This window comes from Myotis myotis, unplaced genomic scaffold (assembly GCF_014108235.1).
Source record: "Myotis myotis isolate mMyoMyo1 unplaced genomic scaffold, mMyoMyo1.p scaffold_m19_p_19, whole genome shotgun sequence".
NCBI lineage: Eukaryota > Metazoa > Chordata > Mammalia > Chiroptera > Vespertilionidae > Myotis > Myotis myotis.
In genome coordinates this window covers 39,606,227-39,628,654 of record NW_023416323.1, presented here as the reverse complement: position 1 = coordinate 39,628,654, position 22,428 = coordinate 39,606,227, and the positions used below count along the sequence as shown (strand labels likewise).

General features: G+C 45.9%; 1 protein-coding gene across 2 annotated transcripts in view; it reads right to left on the bottom strand.

Moving 5' to 3' along the window:
* Positions 1–22,428, bottom strand: part of RPGRIP1L (RPGRIP1 like) — a 75,763-nt gene that overhangs the window by 1,385 nt on the left and 51,950 nt on the right. For both annotated transcript variants that reach the window (XM_036346034.1, XM_036346033.1), the window contains 8 exons: positions 21,300–21,490; positions 21,090–21,176; positions 18,337–18,444; positions 17,745–17,907; positions 16,695–16,768; positions 5,974–6,157; positions 3,600–3,684; positions 1,150–1,283 (listed from right to left, as the gene is read on the bottom strand). In XM_036346034.1, coding sequence (XP_036201927.1) covers positions 1,150–1,283; positions 3,600–3,684; positions 5,974–6,157; positions 16,695–16,768; positions 17,745–17,907; positions 18,337–18,444; positions 21,090–21,176; positions 21,300–21,490 — 1,026 coding nt within the window. The remainder of the gene's footprint in view (positions 1–1,149; positions 1,284–3,599; positions 3,685–5,973; positions 6,158–16,694; positions 16,769–17,744; positions 17,908–18,336; positions 18,445–21,089; positions 21,177–21,299; positions 21,491–22,428) is intronic.

The following is a 22,428-nucleotide window of genomic DNA, read 5'->3' as shown; positions in this document are numbered from 1 at the left end:
TGTCAGGCTCTCTTGCTGCTGGTGTCTTATCAGGTGGTTTGGGTTAATATTTTAATTCTCTCATCTTTCTCTTCTGTGACCCACTGCCTTGTAGTCAGATGTGTCTGGTTTATCAGAATTCCCAGAGCAGGCTGCTAATGTGGTTATTTGATCTAATCTGCTCATACGTGGCTTGACCCTGCCCTGGGAGCACCTGACATGCCTCCAGGACACGCAGCTGCCGCGTGACCAGGTGGACGGTGGTGCCCGCACAGCGCCCGGCCCTTCAGTGTCAGGGAAGTGCTCGCTTAGTGCACGAGTGAAGGCTAAGCAGACCACGTGCATCCCCCGGAGATGGCTCTGCTCACGTGACGCGTGAGACTAGGACTCGGCTCATTTCTCCACACACCGTGGACGGCCCCGCCACATTCCTCCGGCGGGTTCAGGCGCCCTGCGAGGACAGGTGGACAGGAAGCCCTGCTGGGACGCGCACCTGCAGAGGTGAAGCCCACAGGTCACGTCTGCTCAGACCCTCTGTCCCCCCAAGTCCTGCAGGGAACGAGTCCTGTATGACCATCACTGGACTGTGACCCCGAATGAGAGAGAAGGCTTGCAAAAGGCGTGGCTCAGTGGTTGAGTGTCAACCTATGAACCCGGAGGTCATGGTTTGATTCCAGGTCAGAGCACAGGCCTGGATTGCAGGCTTGATCCCCAATGGGGGGCGTGCAGGAGGCAGCCGATCCATGATTCTCTCTCATCATTGATGTTTCTCTCTCTCTCCCTCTACCTTCCTCTTTAAAATCAATAAAAACATATAAAAACAAACAAACAAATAAAAACCAAAAGACTAAAACCATCTCTCAGAATAACACGCCACAGCGGAAACAAGCCTGACAGCACAGGGCCTCCATAAACACCCAATAGGAACAAACTGAATAATTCCCTGTGAAACACAACTAATTATCTTTAAATTTCCTTCCAAAGGAGGCAGGGGGAGGGCGGGAGGGCGGGAGGGGGCCGGATGGAGGATGGGAAGGCGAGGCTGGTCAGTCCAGCACAGTGAGGCCTGAGCTGCACAGGATTCAGCTAGCCTGCGACTCGCTGTCCTCGCAGCCAGCAAAATGGAGGTTTTAGTCCAGACCCTGTGGCTGAGCAGCACTCCGCCCATACCGTCGATATTCTGCTGGACGAGGTCCCTCCCTTCCCGAAGCAGCTCAGCGAGGTCGACGTGGGCAAGGCCGATGTCCTCACACTCCAGGTCCTGCTCCTCCTCTGGGGGGTCGCTGACCACAGTGAAGCGGATGCTGGGAGGGAGAAGCAGACAGTCACCGCCCCATGAGAAAACCACCAGAAACAGAACGCCCAAGAGGGCTGATCACCATGGATGACATCTCGAAATTTGCAAATAAAAAAGGATATTATATGAAGTCAGACAAGCTAGTAGGAGAACTCCTAGCACTCTCACAGCACACCAGCCTGCAGATGGACAGCAATCCGCCTTCCCAAGCTCCGAGGGACAGACATTCGTCTCTAGAATCTGAAGAGCCAGATGCTCACTGTGACAGACAATCTGATCTTTTATTTTTAAACTAGAGGCCCAGTGCACAAAATTCGTGCGTGGGGACGGTCCCTCGGCCTGGCCTGCAATCAGGGCCATCTTCCCCGGCTGCCAGCAGCCAGCCCCACCCCCTGCCACCACCCACCCTGGTTCCCCTTTCGCCATCGGGCGATCGGTGCCTGATGGTCAGGGGAAGGGACCGAGAGGTTGGTTGTTCCCACCCTCTTGCCAGCCCCTCCCGGGGGCCTTGGCCTGGCACCACCCACATCTCCCACCACCCACCCCTGGTTCCCCGTTCGCCATTAGGCGATCGGAGCCTGCCAGCCTGGGAAAGGGACCAAGAGGTGGTCAGTGTGACCGGTCCAGTGGGCGTTCTGGTCGTTCCACCTTTAGGGTCAATTTGCATATTACCCTTTTATTATATAGGATTTTATTAAATTTTATTTTTCCCATCACACTATATCCCCTCTATATATCTGACCCTATTTTGATACATCTAGTTTTTAAAAAAATACTTATTTATTAAATTGTTGGGGTGACGTTGGTCAACATGGACACACAGGCTTCAGGTGCGGGTTCTAGGTTACAAGATCTGTCTATTGCACCATGTGCCCATCACCCAGAGTCAAGCCTTCTCCTGTCACCTCGCATTAGGCCTGATACATCTACTTGTAAGGCTAACAGGATCAAGTGACTACAGACCAGGGAGCTAGGGTAGCACTGCCAGCAGGAATGCAGTATTTCCTATGGAAATGCACACTTTGGGAGATGCTCTAGCCCTTGAACCCCATGTGTGTCCTATAAAACACAGGGATCTGCTCCCTGAATCATGTCAGATGGAATGTTTGTGTTCCTTCAGCAGGCTCTTAACTTATGATCAGAGCACCAAGTTTTGTTTCACTTCAGACACATAATTGTGGGGTTCTGATGGGACTGATTTGAATTAGTGACATGTGTTGAGGCCAAACACACTTGGATGAACCAAAGGACAGGAATTTGCAGCTGAGGACTCCTTTGATATGTGTTGGCACCACAGCTGAAACCACGCTGCTTGTAAACGACCACTTTAACCATTTTCAAAACGTATCCAGCCCAAATCTGAAGTGAAACAAGAAACTTGTGTCTTAGTTAACATTCTCAGATAAACATCTAAGCCTCTGGAAAACGGGGTCTTGAAAAATAATCAAATCCTTTCCAAAATCAGGTAAACATGACAAGAGTTTAAACGAACTTGCTGGAAATAAGTCTCCAACATTTCACTCCGTCACTGAGCCCATGCCTGCTAGCACTGGGCTTTGGCTAGAAGCTAGAAACCCTCACGCTCACACTCACACGGTAGCTGTGAGGAGGCAGAGCCTGGTGTGCGGCAGGTGGAGAAGATGAGTATTTTGAACGACACATAAAATACCGGGATTGAGATGGCCTGGTTAAGGGCACCCTTTCTGAGTCCAAATTTCTGCCTTCCTGCTTATCAGCGGTGTGACCTTGGACAAGTGCATCATTTCTCTACTGAACCAGAATTGGAAAATGTCCTGTTCAAAGTTGCTCCCATGCATGAAAAACCATGAAACAGTGAATTATGACCCGTGATAGCAAGATAAGAATTAGTCGGAAAGGCTGATGAACTGTTAAAATAGTAATATTCACTGCTGATAGCAACCCACACTTATTGCTTAACTGCCTGTCAGGCGCTCGTCTCTCCATTGAACGTACGTTATCTCCATTTCACAGCTGAAGGAATGAGGCACAGGGTGGTTAAGTCACTTGTCTGCGGTCACACAGCTGGTAAGCGAGGGAACAAGAAGTTATACTCAAGCCAGTGGCGGCAGAGGGCCCGCCCTTGCCAGCACCGCTGGCTCCTGACAGTTACACCGCAGCGGCCATGGATGCCTCACGCACGGTGCAGGCTTGGTCTTCACAGCGCCACAGGCAGGGCGCTTTCCAGGGAGAGACCCAGAGGGACCCACGTGCTCTCTGTCCTCACCCCGTGCCGTCCGCACCCCACAGAGCTCCCGAGAGTCCCTCTGTGCAAACCACCCGCCCCTCAGAACGCGTCCTGTACCTCCTGTCAGGCATCTCTTCTTGGCGCAGGATGGCTTTTAAGACGTCTCTCTTCGCTTGGTTGTTTTCTTGATCCACGTAGATCACTGCACAAAAATAAATAAATAAATAACCCCCCCCCAAAAAACAAACCGTCCACACAGGAAGTCACTCGGAATCTCGCCACACTAGGCCCACCCTGTGCTGTCTAAGCGCCTGTTTCCCTAGAGGAGCAAGGCGCCTCCCGGTGCGCCTGGGAAGCGTGAGCAGCTCTGGAAGCCAGAGTCAACCCTGAACAGCCAGGTGCGGCGATGGCAGGCCCCGCAGGTTCGTGTGCGCCCTGTCAATTCCTGGTCAGGGCACGGTCCGGTTGTGGGCTCGATGCCCAGTGTGGGGCGTGCAAGAGGCAGCCAATCAGTGATTCTCTCTCATCATTCATCTTTCTATCTCTCTCTCTCTCTCTCCTTCGCCCTTCCTCTCTGAAATCAATGAAAAAATATATTTTTAAAAGGTCTAAAATTTCCAAAATTCAAATGCATCCTTTAGAAAGAAATGCTGGCACTTATGAAAAATATCAGAACTCCTACAAGTTAAGCTATTTACCTTTCATTTCCACTGGAAATCACCTTTGTTTAGGACTGGCTAGATTTGGACAACGCATACTGAAAGCATATGCCTCAGAAAGATACAACCCAGCAGTCCAAACACTTGGGTGGGTTCTGAACGCTCCACCATCAAAAGCAACCCTCCTTCTGCAGGCAGGAGAGGTCCTTGCATCCTCCCTCGTGTCACATGGCAGCAGTAAGAGATGCAGATGGCTTAACGACCTTGAATCTCAACAATCACTGTGTGCGAGAGTCATCACCCCCAATCCTTCCTTTGTCATGTTTCTCCCCCCGTCAGCAACAAAATCTGAAGCTCTGCGTCCTTTTCATGTTCTGAATTAACCTTCATGTCCCACCAGGTAGACTGTTCAATGCTCACAGCCCGGGGACCTCGATGATCTGTACACGTCTCAGAAAAACGGGGGGCACTTTCATTCTCTTCTCCCCCACTGTCAATTCCCTAATTCCCTGGAAGGCTTTATCCGGCCCAGACAACGTTCTTCCGACCTACGTTACTCTCACCTTCTTCCAAACGATTTTCTTGCTTTCTCAGCAACGTTTCCAAGGGCAACGCCATCTAATCGCTTTGTTCTTGCTCCCTTGGCCTAGCAATGTTTTCTCAGTGTCAGTAGCCCAAAGAAGACAGATGTGTGTGTGTGGGGGGGAAACCGCTACTAACCCCTCTCAAAAAAGACGGAGTTAGGCTCCGGACAATCCTGGGGATCACCAGTCCAGCCTTCTCACTTTGTGTGCCGACGCAGGCCTCAGCGCACAGCTCCCTGTGGAGTGCGCTCGGGCCACAGTGCAGGGAACGTCGCTGCGAGGTTCCGTCCGCTGCTGCACTGTGTGTGTTCCCACGGGGACAGCAGTTCCGGCTCGCGGCAGCCTGGCGTGACGTTTCTCACACCTCGCCACTTGCACACCGCCATACCATTTTAAAAACACCTTCAAGTTGGTTGACAGAAGAATTTACACGTTGCCCATTGGGTCTGCACTGGTTCAGTAGACTTACATGTCAACTAGCAGATAGAGAAAGCCCTGAATTAAGAGAAAACCTGCCTGCTTCTAAACATGGATGTGTGGGCTAAATGAGGAAAGGTCATGTAGCAATTTATGCACTCGATTAAAATCCTGAACACCTAGACACATGCACGGGAGAGACACATGCACGGGAGAGACATACACAGATATTGTAACAACATCTACGTGATCACATTCATCAGGAAGGTTGAAGAAATGAGACCACTGAACCACTCAAATCCATATGATTAAAAAACGACTACATTGAAATACAGTATTTTTCTATGAAATTCAATTTTAGACCTAGGTGGCATTTTTTAAATGATACTGTGAGATAGCAGGAACATCTAGCAACACTGTTTTCCCCACTGCTTTCATTTTAACTTTAGTATTACTTCAACATTTTCTTCAATTCTACTGCAACTTTTTTATCCTTATGCTACAGATCTGTCTTAAAAATTTTCTTTTAATCCTCACCCGAGGATACGTTTGAGAAAGGAAGGGCGAGAGGGAGAGAGAAACGTCAATCGGTTGCCTCCCGTGCACGCCCTGACTGGGGATCGAATCCGCAACCTGGGTCAGTGCCCTGACCTCCAGTCAAACCCGCAACCTTTCGGTGGAGGGGACGATGCTCCAACCAACCGAGCCGCCCGGCCAGGGCAACAGACGGACTTTCATGAAGTCACTCTGCCAAGACGGCTGGGATTTGTATGAGGAGTGAGGACGGGCGTCCTCCTGGCTCCCGCTCCGTGGCCCCCGAGCCGCACCCACCGTGGCTGTAGTTGTAGTGGACCCAGTGCCCTCCCCGGGGCTTGGGCAGCGACACGGGCGTCTCCTCGGCGGGGAGGCCGCAGAGCCGGAACTCCACAAAGAGCCGCTGCACCGTGTCATCCGCAGTCACCCGAGCGTCACTGAGGCTCAGCGCGATGATCTCGATGCGGATCGTGTCTGATGTCTGTTTAAAGAGGGGGAGAGAGAAACAGAAGCAAATAAAACAGAGTCAAAAACCCTGTCCTCCCTTTTGCTATCGATTTGAAATCAAACACGAAGGCCGACGGGCTGCCTTTTGGAAGGCACTGCGCACTAGTATTTAGTCACACGTGGTAGATCCTTCCCGCCAGAGAGACGGGGAGAGACCCTTCCCCGGGGTTGGACGTGAACAGTGTCCCCGCAGCCCCGGTTCCCACGTGCGGCTGGAAGCACCCGCCAGGCGCCTCTCGGGAGGGGCGCGGTGAGGTCTTCATCTCTGACTGCTTTCCGGATGACAAGCGTCGCTGGCCTGGCTTCAAGCCTGCCATGAAGCGCATGCTCATCACTGCTCAGCCCACCTCAGGACCCGGGGAAGCTCCGGCTGCTCAGAGCAAAGCCTGTTGAATACTTTATAGCTCTTATGCTAATGCGTGCAGCTCTATGAGTCCATATTAACTAGCGCGGGGCCCACCGCTCACTCTCTCATAGACTCTGCCGTAACATATTTCACTCAATAAGTAGTTTTCAAACAAAGGAACATTTCTTCCCAGTTTAACACATTTTCTCACAATTTATTGTATGCCATTTTTACAGAATTAACAAGTAAAATATGTATTTGTTTGACAGTGTAATTCGCACATCAATTCTTATTGAACAGATTTTGGTGCCACAGCCATTATTATGGGAGTCACACCAGTTCCCCGGAGTAATGATTTAGAACAAATAATACACGAGGACTTAAAAATGAGATCACGCCAAGATAATGCCTCAGTCAAATGTTTGTTGTTGTAGTTTTACATTTGCTCCCGATTCCCCTTCACTAAACCCAAAGACATGCTCCCAAAAATGATAGAACTTCGGGTTGTAATTAGAAACTCCCGAAGATAAGACCTGTTTATGGGACCAACGTGTAGAAATTCATTGTTAAATATGTCAGTGGGTAAATTTACCACCGTGATGACTGAGGTGTTGCAAAGCATAAATATAATTAACCAAACTGAAACGCTACTGTACAAATATCCTCATAAAGAACAATTCCCATTGCTGTGCAACTCCCTCGATATTTGATGAAGTAATTTTACCCCCTTCTTTCAAAGGACATTTTCTTTTATGATGTATTCTAAGGCACTTTAACTAAGAACCCAAATCTGAATATTTCACTGAGGTTATTTTATTATTCAGTAGATTCACGGCAATTGTACCCGGATGCCGGGGAGCGCTCCGCCCGTTCTGTGCCCGCTAATGCAGGGACAGGCTGCAGCTGGCAATATCGCCAGGATTAGAACAGGGTGATGAAATATTTAAAGGGAAATTTCTTCTAAAACCTAATAAATCAAATGACTGCCCAGTGTCATTAGAGTGATGGTCTTTGACTTGAATATGCTTTTCATATTCAAATCCGGGGACAGGGAGATGAATGCCCGGGAAGGCTACTCGGTTCCCACTAATCCCCGAGCCGCTGCATTCACGGGCATGAGAAATGAAGGTGGCTCTATTGTCTCATCGCACTCGAGGACAGCCTTCTCTGCTTGCTGGAGACGAACATGGTAAAGAACCTATTTTAAATGATGTTATTTTCTCCTTAAAAGGTACCGGGCGGTCAACATACCGCACATGAACACATGCTACAATTCTGGTTAAGCCTTTTACATAACTTGCAAGGGGACCAACTCAGAATTGTTATAATAACCTGTCTTATAAAACCTTCCTGCCTCTGCACAAAAGAATTAAAAACAAAACCCAGCCATAACAAAAGCGAAAGAGGTACACATGGTTATTTCCACACTGTGAAGATAGGAATTTAAAACTGCTCATCACAGAACCCAATGAAGAGACAAATGAACTTTAAGTAGCAGAGGACTCAAATTTAGGGACGTGCTTATTTTGTCAATAACATATCAACTGTGCAATCTCCGTATGAAAACCTGCAGTATTATAACAATGAGTTAAGGTGAAACACAAAAATAATTCCAAGTGAGAGGTGATGCTTGGATCACAGTCAAACACACAAACAGCAAAGCAAGAACCCCTCCCCCTCCCCCCCGTATTATCCAAAGGGATAAAAGAGCTTACAAGTTCTTTATATGATGCCGACCTTCTTTCTGGTTCTGTTTTTTTTTTTTTTTTTTTTTTTTTTTTTTTTACCCCCTCCCCTCGCCAGCCTGATTACTTCGATCATATGTCCTTTTTAATTCTCTAATGTTACTGACAGGAGTTATTAGTTACCATTTCTTTGTTCCTTTGACGCTACATGAATCAACTTAAAATAAATCCAAAACGGGTAAGTTCCAAACAGTATATATCTAGGGAAGCATGCTCTGAGCGGAGAATTTTCCAAATATTAGAAGTTTTGGCCACCGGGGCGAGCCAGCTTATTTTTCAACATTGGAACAATTCTGGTCACATCCTGCCGCTGTGAACCAAACGTGCGAGTGGATTATAGATGACGGTTTTGAAGAGCAAGCAGCACGCCCAGCAGCTAACAGACAACTCCAACTTTGAGTCAGAAACGAGCTCTCTCCTCACCTCTCCTCTCCTCTCCTCTCCGTCTCATTCACCCTCTATTCCTGTCTCAGGTGAGCTCGCCATCTATCCACCTGGTCAGGGCAGCCAGAAGGTCCCGGAGCCATACCTGCCCCCTCCGTTTCCCACACCCACCACATCCTCCAGCTCACCCACTCCCGTCCGTTTTACTGCCCAAGTATCTCAGTGATCTATCCACTGAATTATCAAAAGCTCAAGATATTGGAAACATTGTGTCAGCTACTGGGGATATAAAGACAAAAGGTGCAATTTCTTCTCTGTTTTCTCTCTAAACTTCTTTAGGTTCTCATCTGATCTGAGAGAGGCGCTAACCCAGCAGCTTCTAGTACTAGAACCTTGAAATCCCAGAGAACAAGGAGGGGAGACAGACAAGTGGGGCGGTTGAGCTCTATGAGCAGACAGGCGGGCAGTGCGAGACGGGAGCTCAGTGACACGGTGAACCTGCTCTGCACTGTGTCACTGGTGTGGCCCGCAGTGCACACTCAGTGAACGAGCGGATCCGCGCAGGGCAGGCTGCGAGCGAGGCGGGCACTCCTGCTCCTAATCCCCTGCCCACAGCCCCAACTCTTCTCTCTCTCAAAACAAACCAGACATCGCCCTCTGCTTGCAAACCTCTCTACCACCCTCCACTCTAGCCCTTCCCCCAGCCTGTGTGCTGTTTACAGTGCTCAGCTCTCGCACCTGGAATCTTCTCCACTCACCAGAGGCCTGGACCGCAGGCTCTCCTCTGAGAGAGCCAGCTGACCCCCGAGGGCCGGCTGCTCCTGCGGGGCCCTCACCGCACATCCGGCCACCATGTCCTGCACGGATCGTTTACACACCGGCCTCTCTCTATACTGTGAGCTCTCGGAGGCCGGGACCATCTCATTCACCTGCTGTTCAACATCCTCCCCGGGATCCGGCACATAGTAGGCTCTCAATAAAGACTTAAAGGGACAGAGTCAAGAAAGGCTGAGTATCTTCCACACATTCAAAGTGTCTTTCATATAGTGCCAGAAATTCGTGAAGCTGCGGGGATTAGCGAGTATTCAGTGCTGCAAAATAAGCAGTTGTCTGCATTTCTAGATCACAACCGAATAAAAGTCTCCAAAGGCAGGTCCACACGGTAAAATCGAGGTGGTAGGGTACTATTATTTCAACTTTTCTGTATGTTTGAATTTTTTCATAATAAAAAAAATGAAAAAACATTCAAGCAGCAGAATTGGGAGGGGAAACAATACACCGACTCGAATGACAGTGACGGAAGCTAAGCCCTCTCAGGCAGACGCACAGTAAGTAACACGGGCTCAGCTACGAGGGCCGCACGACGGGTCAGAGCTCCATGCGGCCCGCACCTCCGACACAGAGGGGGCGGGCTCCAGGCGTTTCCCGTTGTGTTTCGTTCCTGTGCGTGCGAAGGCCTGCGGCCAGGTAACGAGGCCACTCGGGGGTGGGTCTGTGTTGCTCACCACCGCCCCGCTAGCCCCCTGGTTAGCAGGATGTCAGCATCGGCACGTGCGAAGCGTTTCGGAATTCTGGGCCTGATGAATGGCAGTCACCGAAGTCGCTCAAATAAGAACTGCATGCGACGTGCTCCGAGTTGTCTGTGTAGGTGGACTCCACGTCACGTGACTGGACGATGGGGAATGTGATGACAGCTGGTATTCCTTGCAGGGAAGAGAGCTGTGGTTCTCAGCATTCTGGCTCAGGGCCCTCTGCTTCCTGCCGGATGCGAGTGCACATTGTAGGCGTGTTTTTCCGTGGGGCTCACTAGGGCGTTTAGACGCGTGCTCAGACTTTTATGTTGTACTTAGAGGATCGTGCCGAAGTCTTCCTGTCCTGTCACCCAGCACGGCAGCCACGGAGCTGGATGGGTAGGGCTCTAAAAACTAGCTCCACGGGACAGCCTTAGGCACGGGCGCTTAGCGGGGAACGGCCCAGGTAAAGGGCTTGCAATCTGTTTCCGTCAGTTAGATTTAGGCCCCACTATGGTGAGACTGCGTGTGAGTTTTACTTCATTCTAAATTTCTACGAGGAATAAATATTCCTCTAACTGTTTAAATTATGAAGAATAGAAGATAGTGTGGCATATTCAAGTTCTCGGCACCTTAAGCAGATGTTACCATTTTGCTGCAGCTGATTGAAACCTTTTCGTTGCTGTTGTTGGAGAATAAAATATTTCCGACACAGATAAGAGTCCTCACCTCCCAATTCCTTTCCCCGCCCTTCCTCATTCCCCCAGAGCTAACCCTAGCCTGGCGCTGGTGTGCATCATTCCCAAACGTCCTTTCATGTTTCCCACTGCATGTGTGTATACACAGAGGCAACATACAGTATTGCTTTGTTTCTAGATTTTAAGTTCGTGGTACCATCCTCTATTCATCATTCTGCAATTTTGTTCCCCCCCTCAATACCATATTTTTTGAGATGTATTCATGTTTATAATTAAAATCTAACTCATATAACTTTTGTATAGAGTTCCATTTATATTGCATATATAGTCTATAGTCCATTTATTTCTCTACTGAGGAGCAATTAAGTCATAATTTTTTGCTATTACAAACAAGGTTGCATTGAACATTCTTTTATGTTTTCTTGTGTATGTGAGTGATTCTCTAGAAGGACTGCTGGGTGATAGGTATAAGATTCAGTTTTATAGGATCAGCAAAGTCACATGAATTTACACGGCACTACTTCTATCACCGTAACAATGGTTTATGTACGTGTGTGCACGTGTAAATAAATGCAACACAGCCGGCCGACAGGAGCTGCTGTGTGTGGGACGTGGCACCGGTAACAGAGCCACAGAGACAACGGGGCACGGAAGGTGACGCTCGACGTCCTGCTGCAGCGAAATGGTGCCACCTGTTTCCGATGCCGAGGACTGGGCAGCACGTGGCTTTCTACACTTCACGGCCACGGTGGCTCGCAGTCAAGCTCACACAGCTGGCCCAATCCCCCTCCCCAAGGCCCTGGCAGAGCTTCAGGCGGGGTGTGCGGAGCCACTGCAGAGGCCCAAAGGCCCCTGGACGCCACTCCAGGCTGCGAAGCTTCCTCTTATTAGGAATCAGGGTGACTCTTCAGAAGTTTTGCCAGAAAAGTCTTTGTTTTTCTCTCTCAAAAGAATAGCTCTTTGGGAGAAATAAGAGTAAACAAAAATGCCAACTGTCGAGGTAATACTGTTTTTACAAACAAAACAAGCCCCGTGTTCATCAGTGGCAGTGGCCTACCTTTTCTCGTGTGTCCCCTTAAAGGATACTATATTGATCAAATAAATACCGAAACACCCGTGGGGAGATCGACGTGGTGCTGGTGCAGAGAGCTGGTTTCCGGGGACAGTGTGGCTGTCTCCTGACACCCCGGCAGCGTTTCCGAAGCTCTCACCGCCCAGCCTAACGCAATGGCGGGGATGTGTGCTCTGTCCTCACGCACCTGAGGGATACGCCACGCGCCCCTCGCTGACGGCTCCTGCGGCAGCGCCACGTGCAGGAAGGGGCATCTACATCCTGCCCCCATTTCAGACGAGTGCTGTGCTGCCCACTCCCGGTCACCGAGGAAGGTGGCACGGTGCCCGCTGTGGCTGCACATGGTGCCACTTGGGGAGCGTTAAGCAAAAGTCTGACTCGACTCATCTAGTGGAGATGGGGCCCTGGCATTTAAAGATGCTCCCTAGCCCGGCCGGCGTGGCTCAGTGTTTCATCACTGATGTTTCTCTCTCTCTCTCCTTCTTCCTTCCTCTCTGAAATCAATGAAAACATATTTAAGGAAGTAACATAAAATGCTCCCTTGGTCACTGTAGTGTGCAGCCACCATTGGCGGTACCGCTGCCCCCTCAAGGAGTGCTTCTCACTGTCACCCACAATGGCCTGACAGGGGAGGGAACACAGACTGCTGGCCCCCGGCTCATGGTCTCTCATTCATTAGGTCAGGGGGCCGGGGAGACCAAGAAGCGACAGCCCCAACAAATTCTCAGGTGATATCTGTCAAATGTTACCATAAACAACATTTTAACCAGAAATGTCTGTATTTGCAAAAACGGACAGAAACCTAAGGGTCCATCAAACGGGGCTCATTTAAATAACTGGCAGAGCTATGCAATGGAGTATTATGCATGTGTTAAAGGATTAGAGTATATTACTACGGAGAGAAGTCCATGGTTCATTAGTAAAAGATAGCAAAGTTGCAAAACATAAAAAAATCTTTAAAAAAATACACTGTTATTGATTTCAGAGAGGAAGGGAGAGATAGAAGCATCACGATGAGAGAGAATCATGGACTGGCTGCCTCCTGCACGCCCCCCACTGGGGATCGAGCCCACAACCCGGGCCTGTGCCCTGACCGGGAATCGAACCTCCACCTCCTGGTTCACAGGTCGATGCTCAACTGCTGAGACACACCAGCCGGGCAATAAAAAATAGTTCTGAAAGTAATTACCATCAGGAAGGTAACTGGACACTTCATTTACTTAAACCTATTCTATCTAGCTTAGGACACGTCACACATGGGACGGGGCTTATTCTACCCACCGATGGGATGTCATAATTGATTCTGAAAAGACTGAGTCATTTTTAATACGTGAATTCTCTAAGTGAGTGACGGTGTGCATTCTGCCGTTCAAAGCTTAGAGCACACTTTGCTGACCAGCCTTGCTGCTCAGATTGTTCGGGACAACCTGCTGTCCGGGGAGGGCGCGGACTGCAACTTACCCAACTGCACGCGGCAGCTTTTACAAAACCGCTCTGGCGGAAGCGGAGAGAGAGAAATCTGTAAACACACGGCACAGAAGAGCCCGCGACTGCCCGCCCTCACCTGTGGGCTCCCTGTACGAGCCTGTGAGCCGACGGCAGCACCTTTAGCTGTGAGAACGGGAAGCTGCCTGGCTTACATGTAAAACCGGAAGTCGTGTGAAAGAAGGAGTGTTCATTTTTTCTCAAATGCCATGACAGACGCAAAGTTTCAGTTTTGATAGCTATTGTGAGGATCTAAAGCGAGGCTTTTAATCAATGTATTATACATCAAATTGATCCTGTTAACTTCTGGTTATTCAAATTAATAAAATATTGATGGAGAAACGTCCAAAGTTTCACATTTCTCAGACACCCTGCCAGCCCCCAATTAACGGTCATGCCTCGAAGCCTTTTAGCAGCAGCGGCGGCCGTGAGGCTGACGGGACCTGACAGGCCAGCACGACCCAATTACACTGGTATCTGTGCCACTTTGATGTCCTGGAAATGAAGAGATGGGGCAAACTGGGTGGCACATTATGCTAATGACGTGATTTAATCCAGCACCAGACTACGCAGCTGCTGGAAAAGATGCTCCCACTCATTACGCCCCGTTGGAAAGGAAGGGAGGGGACAGGCGTTTCATTCTGACAAAGTGAAGCTCATAAATGTTGTAAATGAAATGAAACAAAATGAAGTAATCTATGATTAATTACACATCACAGACACGAAGAGAGAGGAAGAAGCAAGTCGTGTCCAAGTCCTGGGAAATCTGTTAGATGCCTCTTAAGGATCAACATTTCTAAGAAATAACTATGGGCGGTCAGAGTCTATAACGTGAAAAAACACCCTGAATGATCTTAAATTGCTTACACAGGGTAGTAGGTAATTCCAGTTCACAGTTGAATTGGCATGGATGACATTTTTCTAGAACACTACCTCTAGTCTCAACGTTGTGATATTATTAGGGTACAGGCAATTAAAAAAATCTATAAAGTGGGGTTAACCACAGAGCAGGGCTATCTAATTACTCCTAACTAGTCTTGTGCCTCTAGTCTATTCTTTACATTACTGATAGCCGGATCTTTTTAAATGCAATTCAAGAGTGTAAACTCCACAAGATCAAAAAACGGACTTCTCTTATTCACCGCGTTATTCCTGGTCTGGAGAGCAAGGCTTGGCACCGAGTAAATGCTCATTAGATGTCATTTAGTCAACGAGGGATCCTCCTCCTCCCTTAGGAATCCCAGAGCAGGCCTCGCCCCGGAGAGCCCCGTGCTCTGCTCGGGCCTGCCTGTGGGTACACTCCAGGGCGCCCCACGTGAGCGCGGGCCCAGCCCCTCCTGAGACCACACTGACTTCCCAGGAGCCATGCTCCGCGCTCTCTCAAATCTCCTGCTTCTGATCCTTCAGCCTCCAATGACCCTCCTCGGCTTTCACCAACTGCTAATCACCGTCCACACTTGGGCCAAGCTTCCCGGCCTCAAGGAAGTCACCCTGATGAGGGTCCCCGTGCTGAGTGAGGCCCCCGAGTGCTCCCCCAGCACCTGCATCCACGCTCCTAGTGCGGCCACCATGCGCTTGCCACTGTGCTTCCCCGCAGACTGTGAATCCTTTGAGGCCAGAGATGGCTTCTTTTATGACACAGGAGATGCTGGCGAGTGAAGAATCGTGAGCATGAAAGGACATACGACACAGGATGTGCTTAGCCCTGGTAGCCATTCGGGGACACCTTCCTTCCGAGGAGAGATCCACGCTGTCCTGCGATTTCTGCCTGACACAGTTCTTAAAGAGGAGACTTCAGAAGCGGTTCAGCCACAAATACTGTTAAGCTGAAGGTTTTATGACACAATACCTCAACCAACTGACAGCCTCAAGAATCAAACCACACCCACCCTGTGCCTGTGGACACGCTGCCTGAAAGGACTCAGCATGGCTTCCGACGCGTTCCTACCATAGCACAACCTGAACTGACCGGGGGAAACGCCACCCACACCCACACCCAGGGATGCTCTACAACATGAATGGCCTGTGCCCTTAGCCATGTCGGTGCTGGGAAAGACCAGCAGGAAAGGCTGAGGAACCCTTATGGACTGAGGGGGCGAATGGGGCAGGAGGCTAAATGTGCTATGTGGTCGGGACTGGCCCCTGACCAGGCCAGGAAACGCCGTGAGCGACGCCACTGGGACAGCCGCAGCCGTTCAAGGAGAAGTGTAGGTTGCTAACAGTATTACGTTACTGCTCTGAAGTACTTAGGGGCCAAGAGGAATGATTCCTGCACCTATTGCATCTATGGATGTAAGAATGTGTGTATATAAACACATACATACGTATACATGTAATCGGTGATACTGAGTGACGTGTACAGCAGGACTTCTCTGTACCACTTTGGCAATCTTTAAAGAAAAAAGTTCCATGACTCATTAAGTGATTGGCTAAAGCAGCACACAGAAACCCTGGTATAATCACTAGAAAATGCTACATTTCTCCATTACGATGACCTCGTGAGCTCCGTTCCTCTGTATGTAGATTATCTTATTTTATTATATTTGATATGAACTTGAAAAATACTAAATTTCACCTATTAACATAAGATACTGGTCAGGACCGTCTACTAAAGGTGGAATTTTTAAATGCACATGGAGCTGATTAGTGGCTTCTGAGCATAAGTCACTGCGTAGAGCAGATGCCGGCTTTAAGTGATGTCCACACATCTGAGATATAAAACCATGATGGGAAACCACAGTTTAGGGTGGTAGTGAAGCTGTGGGAAGCTGTAGCAAAGCAATACAAGTTACTTTACCAGAAATAATAAGAAAAAACAGTTTACATACTACTTTTTAGCAGAAATGAAATAACTTTAACAGTTTATCAATAGACATTGTTAGATATGACGAGTCTATAAATTCACATTTACACATGATTTTAGTTTTAAAAGCCATCTCACATTTTGAATTCTTTCAAGTTCAGGTTTGATTTAATGCATCCTTGTACAATGGTTCTGAAAAGAAGTCAGGAAAGTCAACTGTTTTTACGAAGTACCTTTTGAAGCTACTGGATTTAGGTGCCCTTAACATGGAAGCAAAAATAATGCTTGGATGCTATAGCATTACATAATGAAACTGTAAGTGAAGTTTTCTTAATATGAGATGAGCCTCGAATAAGATTATGATGATGCAGTGTTTTTGCCTGAAGGTGTTCACATAGGAAGACTGAAATACTATGAAGGAAGAGAACTTCATTTCGGCACATTTCTAATTGGCATCAGTTACTGACCTGCGGGATATTCTTGGAGACAGGTTCTGGAATGATACACTCATCACTGTCAGAAGCTGATCTGTCTTCCTCGTCTGTTACAAAATAAAATTTCAGCGGTTTAAATCTGTTAAACCAGCTACCTTTATACCTTTGAAAAGGAGAGAAGTGAGCACACATTATAAGGACAACCTTAAAAGAACAATATGATAATCATATCTGAACCTCTTTTAGCAGCAAAGATATTTACATTACATTTTAGAAAAAGGTAAAAATGATTGAAAATTCCATGTTTAGTTTTAGTAGAAACAAAGGAAATAAAAATATAGCTTGTTCTAATATGAACTTAAAAATAATTTTTTAAAGAGGACAGGGTAATAGATGTTTTCCAACCAATAATATTGTGTAAGAATCAAGTTATTCTTACTACTTAAAAACATTTTAAAATGTTTTACAGCTTTATTATGGTAAAATTGACATCTAATAAACCACACCCATTTAAAGTGCAAAGTCTGATATTTTTGCAGATATAATTCCATGAAAGCATCAGCACAATGAAGATCACACACATAGCCATCCCCCCAAAAGTTCCCTCAGGCCTTTCTGCAATCTCTGCCCTTCCTCATCTCTTCCCACTGGCCCTTCCCCAGGCAACAGCTTGAACATTTCTGTCATTATAGATTAATTTGCCTTTTCGACATATTTATAGAAGTTAAATCACATTATAAGCTGTCTTTTTTTTGGTCTGAGTTCCTACTTTTAATTTTTAAAAAAGTCAAGTCCTCCAGAATGACCCAGATGACAGCCCAGAACCCAAAGAGAATCTAAAGCCACCAAATATGCCAATTGGGGGCATGGCCAGCAATGACACCTGCATCTGCCGGGCCCCCAGTGCGAGTGAGAGAGATGCCATGACACCTGGCACGGCTGACGAGACTGACCCACAGCCATCGCTTCTGTCGAGAAACAGGTGTCATGAAGTAGCTCCACTGTGCAGTGAAGAAGTCTACGAGGCACACTGTTAACTCAAGCTAAGAGTTCAACAAATACTGTCAATTCAAAACCAGTCACCTTCCGGCTCCAGTTCCTCGGTGATTTCTGTTTCGTCTTCGGAAGAAGTCGTACTTGGCTGTGCGATCTGGCCCTGGGACATCAGGGACACGTCCCCCCCGTTCTCTGGCTGTGCGTTCCCCGTGTGCTCTCTCCCCTGACTGACGCGGCTTTCTTGAGGCGCCTGGAGAAAGGAGAGCACGCTGATATTTTCATCACTGATTAGATCATAGTTGCGGCATTTCTGCTGAAGCACTTGAATAATAACTTGAGACTTAAATATACCGACATGCTATATATATGCATTTGAAAATAATTGCTTAAGTTGTTCAAATAAAAATATACGGATAAATGAAAATCTAATTATAAACTAAGAATGAAAAATACATCAATTTCAAAATAAATTTTACATTACTTCACATGTCTATTTCACATTATGCTAAGAGTATAATGGTAGCCGTTACACTTGTCATGTTTCTTTATCTTTGCTTTCCAAGGAAGAATATATAAAGATAAGATCAATGCTATAATTTCCTGATCCATGTCACTACAAAGACAAAGTCTTTAAGAACCAAATTCAGCCTTTTGAAATAATTTTAATACAAAGACATACCTGGAAAACATGCGAAGCCGTCGGCGTACTAACATCCGTTTCTGGTGTGACCTCCATTTCTGGCGAAAGGTCCCTCCTGTCCTCGGGAGGAGGGGACGTCTCCCTCTCCTACGTTCATGTGAACACATGACTGTGTTATTTAGGATTACTGCTAAATCCCAGATCACCCTAAGACTTTTACATACAAATGTACATGTGTTATATGTATAAGAACACTAATAAAATGAGGAGCACATATAGTAGCTCCCATTAGGGCAATGAAATAGTGCATTTCAGTAACATGACTGATATTCTTCATGGTATATATACGTATATACAATTTAAGAACTAGCCGCTGGTGTGGCTCAGTGGTTGAGTGTCGGTCCATGAACCAGGAGGTCATGGTTTGATTCCCGGTCAAGGCACAGGCCTGGATTGCGAGCTGGATCCCCGAGAGGGGGCGTGCAAGAGGCAGCCGATCAATGATTCTCTCTCATCATTGATGTTTCTCTCTCTCTCCCCCTTCCTCTTTGAAATCAATAAAGACATTAAAACAAACAAACAAACTACAAGTGTATTTCATCGAAGCATTGATTATAATCTCAAAAAAGTGAAAACAATGCAAATGTTCAATAGGCATTAATGACATCACATGTGGTACATCCAAACGCCAGTTTTATGTGACCATGAAAGACCTTCTCATCTAGACCTGTACTTCCCGACAGTAAAGAGAGTGCACTACATAGTGTTGAGTGAAAAAGGAAGTTAACTACAACAATATATATACGTGTACACTGTTTTGTTAAACAATAAATTTGCAAACAAACAAATGTGTGTATATATTTCCATGGAAAAAAGTATGAAAGAAACTTCATCAAAATTCTATCTCTGATATGCAGATTTGGGAAAATTGTATAGTGCTGTTTTTATTTTGTTATATTTTTATTTTCTAACATTTCTAAGATAATTATACATTACTCATGTAATTAAAAGTTGTATATGCTGGATTAGGTATGTACCTTCTATCAATTTATAGTCAACCATTTTTCCATGGTTCATAAACTGATGTCTATTGTTAAAATATAGTTTATAATTAACAAATTTTTTTTTATTGATTTAAGAGAGAGAGAGAGAGAGAAAGAGAGAGAGAGAAAGAGAGAGAGAGAGAGAATACCAACCAGTTATTCCACTTATGTACGCATTCCTTGGTTGATCTTGTATGTGCTTTGACTGGGGATCAAACCCACAACCTTGCGGTATGGGGATGATGCTCTAAGCCACTGAGCTACCCTGCCAGGGCTATCATTTTGGCTATTTTAAAGGGAAACATGCCCAATATAGAAATTGTGAAAGTTAAACAAGAAGACATAAAAGAAATTAATATAAATCCACATTCCCATTATTCAATGATAATATCTATTAACTAGAGGCCTGGTGAACGAATTCATACACCAGTGGGGTCCGTCGGCCTGGCCTGAGGGATCAGGCCAAAACCAGCTCTCTGAGATCCCCTGAGGGGTCCCGGATTGCGAGAGGGTGCAGGCCAGGCCGAGGGACCCCACTGGTGTATGATTGGGGCCAGGAAGGGACACAGGAGGTTGGCCAGCCAGGGAGGAACCATAGGAGGGCTCCAGGGCGTGTCCGGCCCATCTCGCTCAGTACCAATCAGCCAGACACCAGCATCAAGCTCACCTACTGGTCAGAGCGTCTTCCCCCTGGTCGTCAGTGCATGTCATAGCCACTGGCCGACTGGTGGACTGTCTGCTCCCTGATAGTCAGTGCACATCATAGCTAGCAGTTGAGTGGCCTTACCATATCATTAGCATATTATGCTTTGGTTGGTTGAATGGCCGATCAGACACTTAGCATATTAGGCTTTTATTATATAGGATAACCAGTTAGATTTCTATTTCTTTATAATTGATTTTTAATGCAAATAAAAGTTTTGGTTATATAGTGATAATTATATTGTAAATATAACATATCCTGCTACATTAAAAAAATTAACATTGTAACATAAAATTTTCTACAAATATGAAACTTTGGGTAAGCATTATTTTTTTTAAGCAGGAAAAAGAAAAATAGACTGAATTAAGCCAATGGAATATAGAGTAGAAATAATCCTTTAAAATATATAATATCCAGAGCCACAGGAGTTGTAATTATTTGCTGACTGGTTTTTGCCCTGATACATACTATAATAATCTAGGTAGTGCCTCTTTTACGGATAGGATACTGAGCTATGCTGATCAGTACATAAAGTATTCTCCAATGTATTACCTTAATTCAACCTCACAACTATGCAATAGTTATCATCACTATTTAAAAAATTGTTTTTATTGATTTCAGAGTGGAAGGGAGAGGGAGAGAGATAGAAATCTTAATGATGAGAGAGAATCATGGATTGGCTGCCTCCTGCATGCCCCTCATTGGGGATCAATCCCGCAACCCGGGCATGTGCCCTGACCGGGAATCTAACCGTGACCTCCTGGTTCATAGGTTGATGCTCAACCACTGAGCCACACCAGATGGGCCACATCAACCATTTTTTTTAAAGAAAAAGCAAACTCAGTGACAACATAATATTACATTGAGTGGATGTATCATGATTCAGATCAAGGAGTAAGAACAGTTAATACTTATACACAATGCCAAGTTACAAACCTAACATTTTAAAGGAAAAAAGAAGCATTTTATTCACCCAATTTTCCTTTAAATCAGGTAGGGTATACTACATCTATAGTGTTTATTTCCCATGCTCCGTGTTTACTTACAGAATTCTGATGTGGTGTGACATCGGCCACGAAAGACACCTTCTTCCCTACAGCTGTTAAACGCTGTCTTGGTTTGGGTGTTGGTGCCTAAGATTGAACAGTATGGCAAACTGAGTATGAGGAACATCCACCTTAGATAAGGCTTCAGCTATTTGTTCTGCTTCTGTGTCTATTAAGTTTTGTAAGAAATTCAAAGTCACTGTTACTCACTACAGACAAGGTGCTCACAGAGGAGGCTGGAGGTAGTCTCTGAACAGCTTCGGACTCTTCTTTGTGTATGACAGTTCCTAGGTGTTCGGATGTTATGCATTCACTTGGTGGGAGGTAGGCAAATTTCCATTTCAATATGACATGAATGGTCCCTGCAGGATGCTTTTTATGATCTGTTAGCTCAAATATTCCTGTCAAATCACAAAATAAATAATTTTAATTAATGCTAAAGTAAAGTTTTACTACCAGAATAATTAAAGTGAACTACCCACAACTTAAAAAAAAATAATTTTGGCTTTTACTCACAACCCAAATTACTTAGAGAATAAAATAAAGACAAAAGGACATGTGATAGGTTCACTTCTTGAGTAGACTGCATTCAGAAGTTAAGGCCTCAAAGGAATACTGATTCAAAGTTGAGAAAATTAACTTATGAATATTTTAATCCACTGAAATGAAATTCAGAAATTATTCAAAATTCTTAGCATTCCTTCAAGACATTATCTGGGTTATAGTTCATGTATGAACCTTCATTTTGATTTGAATATTCCTGCAAAAGACTTGTCTCTATAGAAAAATATATTAAAACTTCAAAATTCCAAATAATTGATATATCTAAAGAAATCTTTATATTACTATGTAGTTTTATTATAATTTTAAATATTTTATTGGGATTTGTTAAATTACTCCAAGTTAATAGTACCACAGCAAAAAAAAAAAAAAAAGTCCATAAGATAAACCATCTAAAACATATAGCAGTAATTACCTATATCTGTAATATTGAGTCCAAATTTTAATCATTATACTAAATTGTTCAGTAGGAAAAATCCCTGACTTGAAGAAAATAAACCTATATTTCAAGCATAACTTTTGTTTAGAGGTATCCTTTACTTTGTCCGCAAGTGTATGGCATGTCTTTTAATGGCTGGCTGGGAGGAAAAACTAAACAACTCTAGACTTTAGATAGAACAGAAGGATACAGGTAGGATATAGGGAGGCGATAAACTTCTATTGTAGGTACAGGTGAGACTTCTAGAATGGCTGAGTGAAAAGCTCAGTAAATAAACCTTTTCCATAAAAATCAGTAATAAAACTGGACAAAAGGATCAAAAACAACCATTTAAGGCCT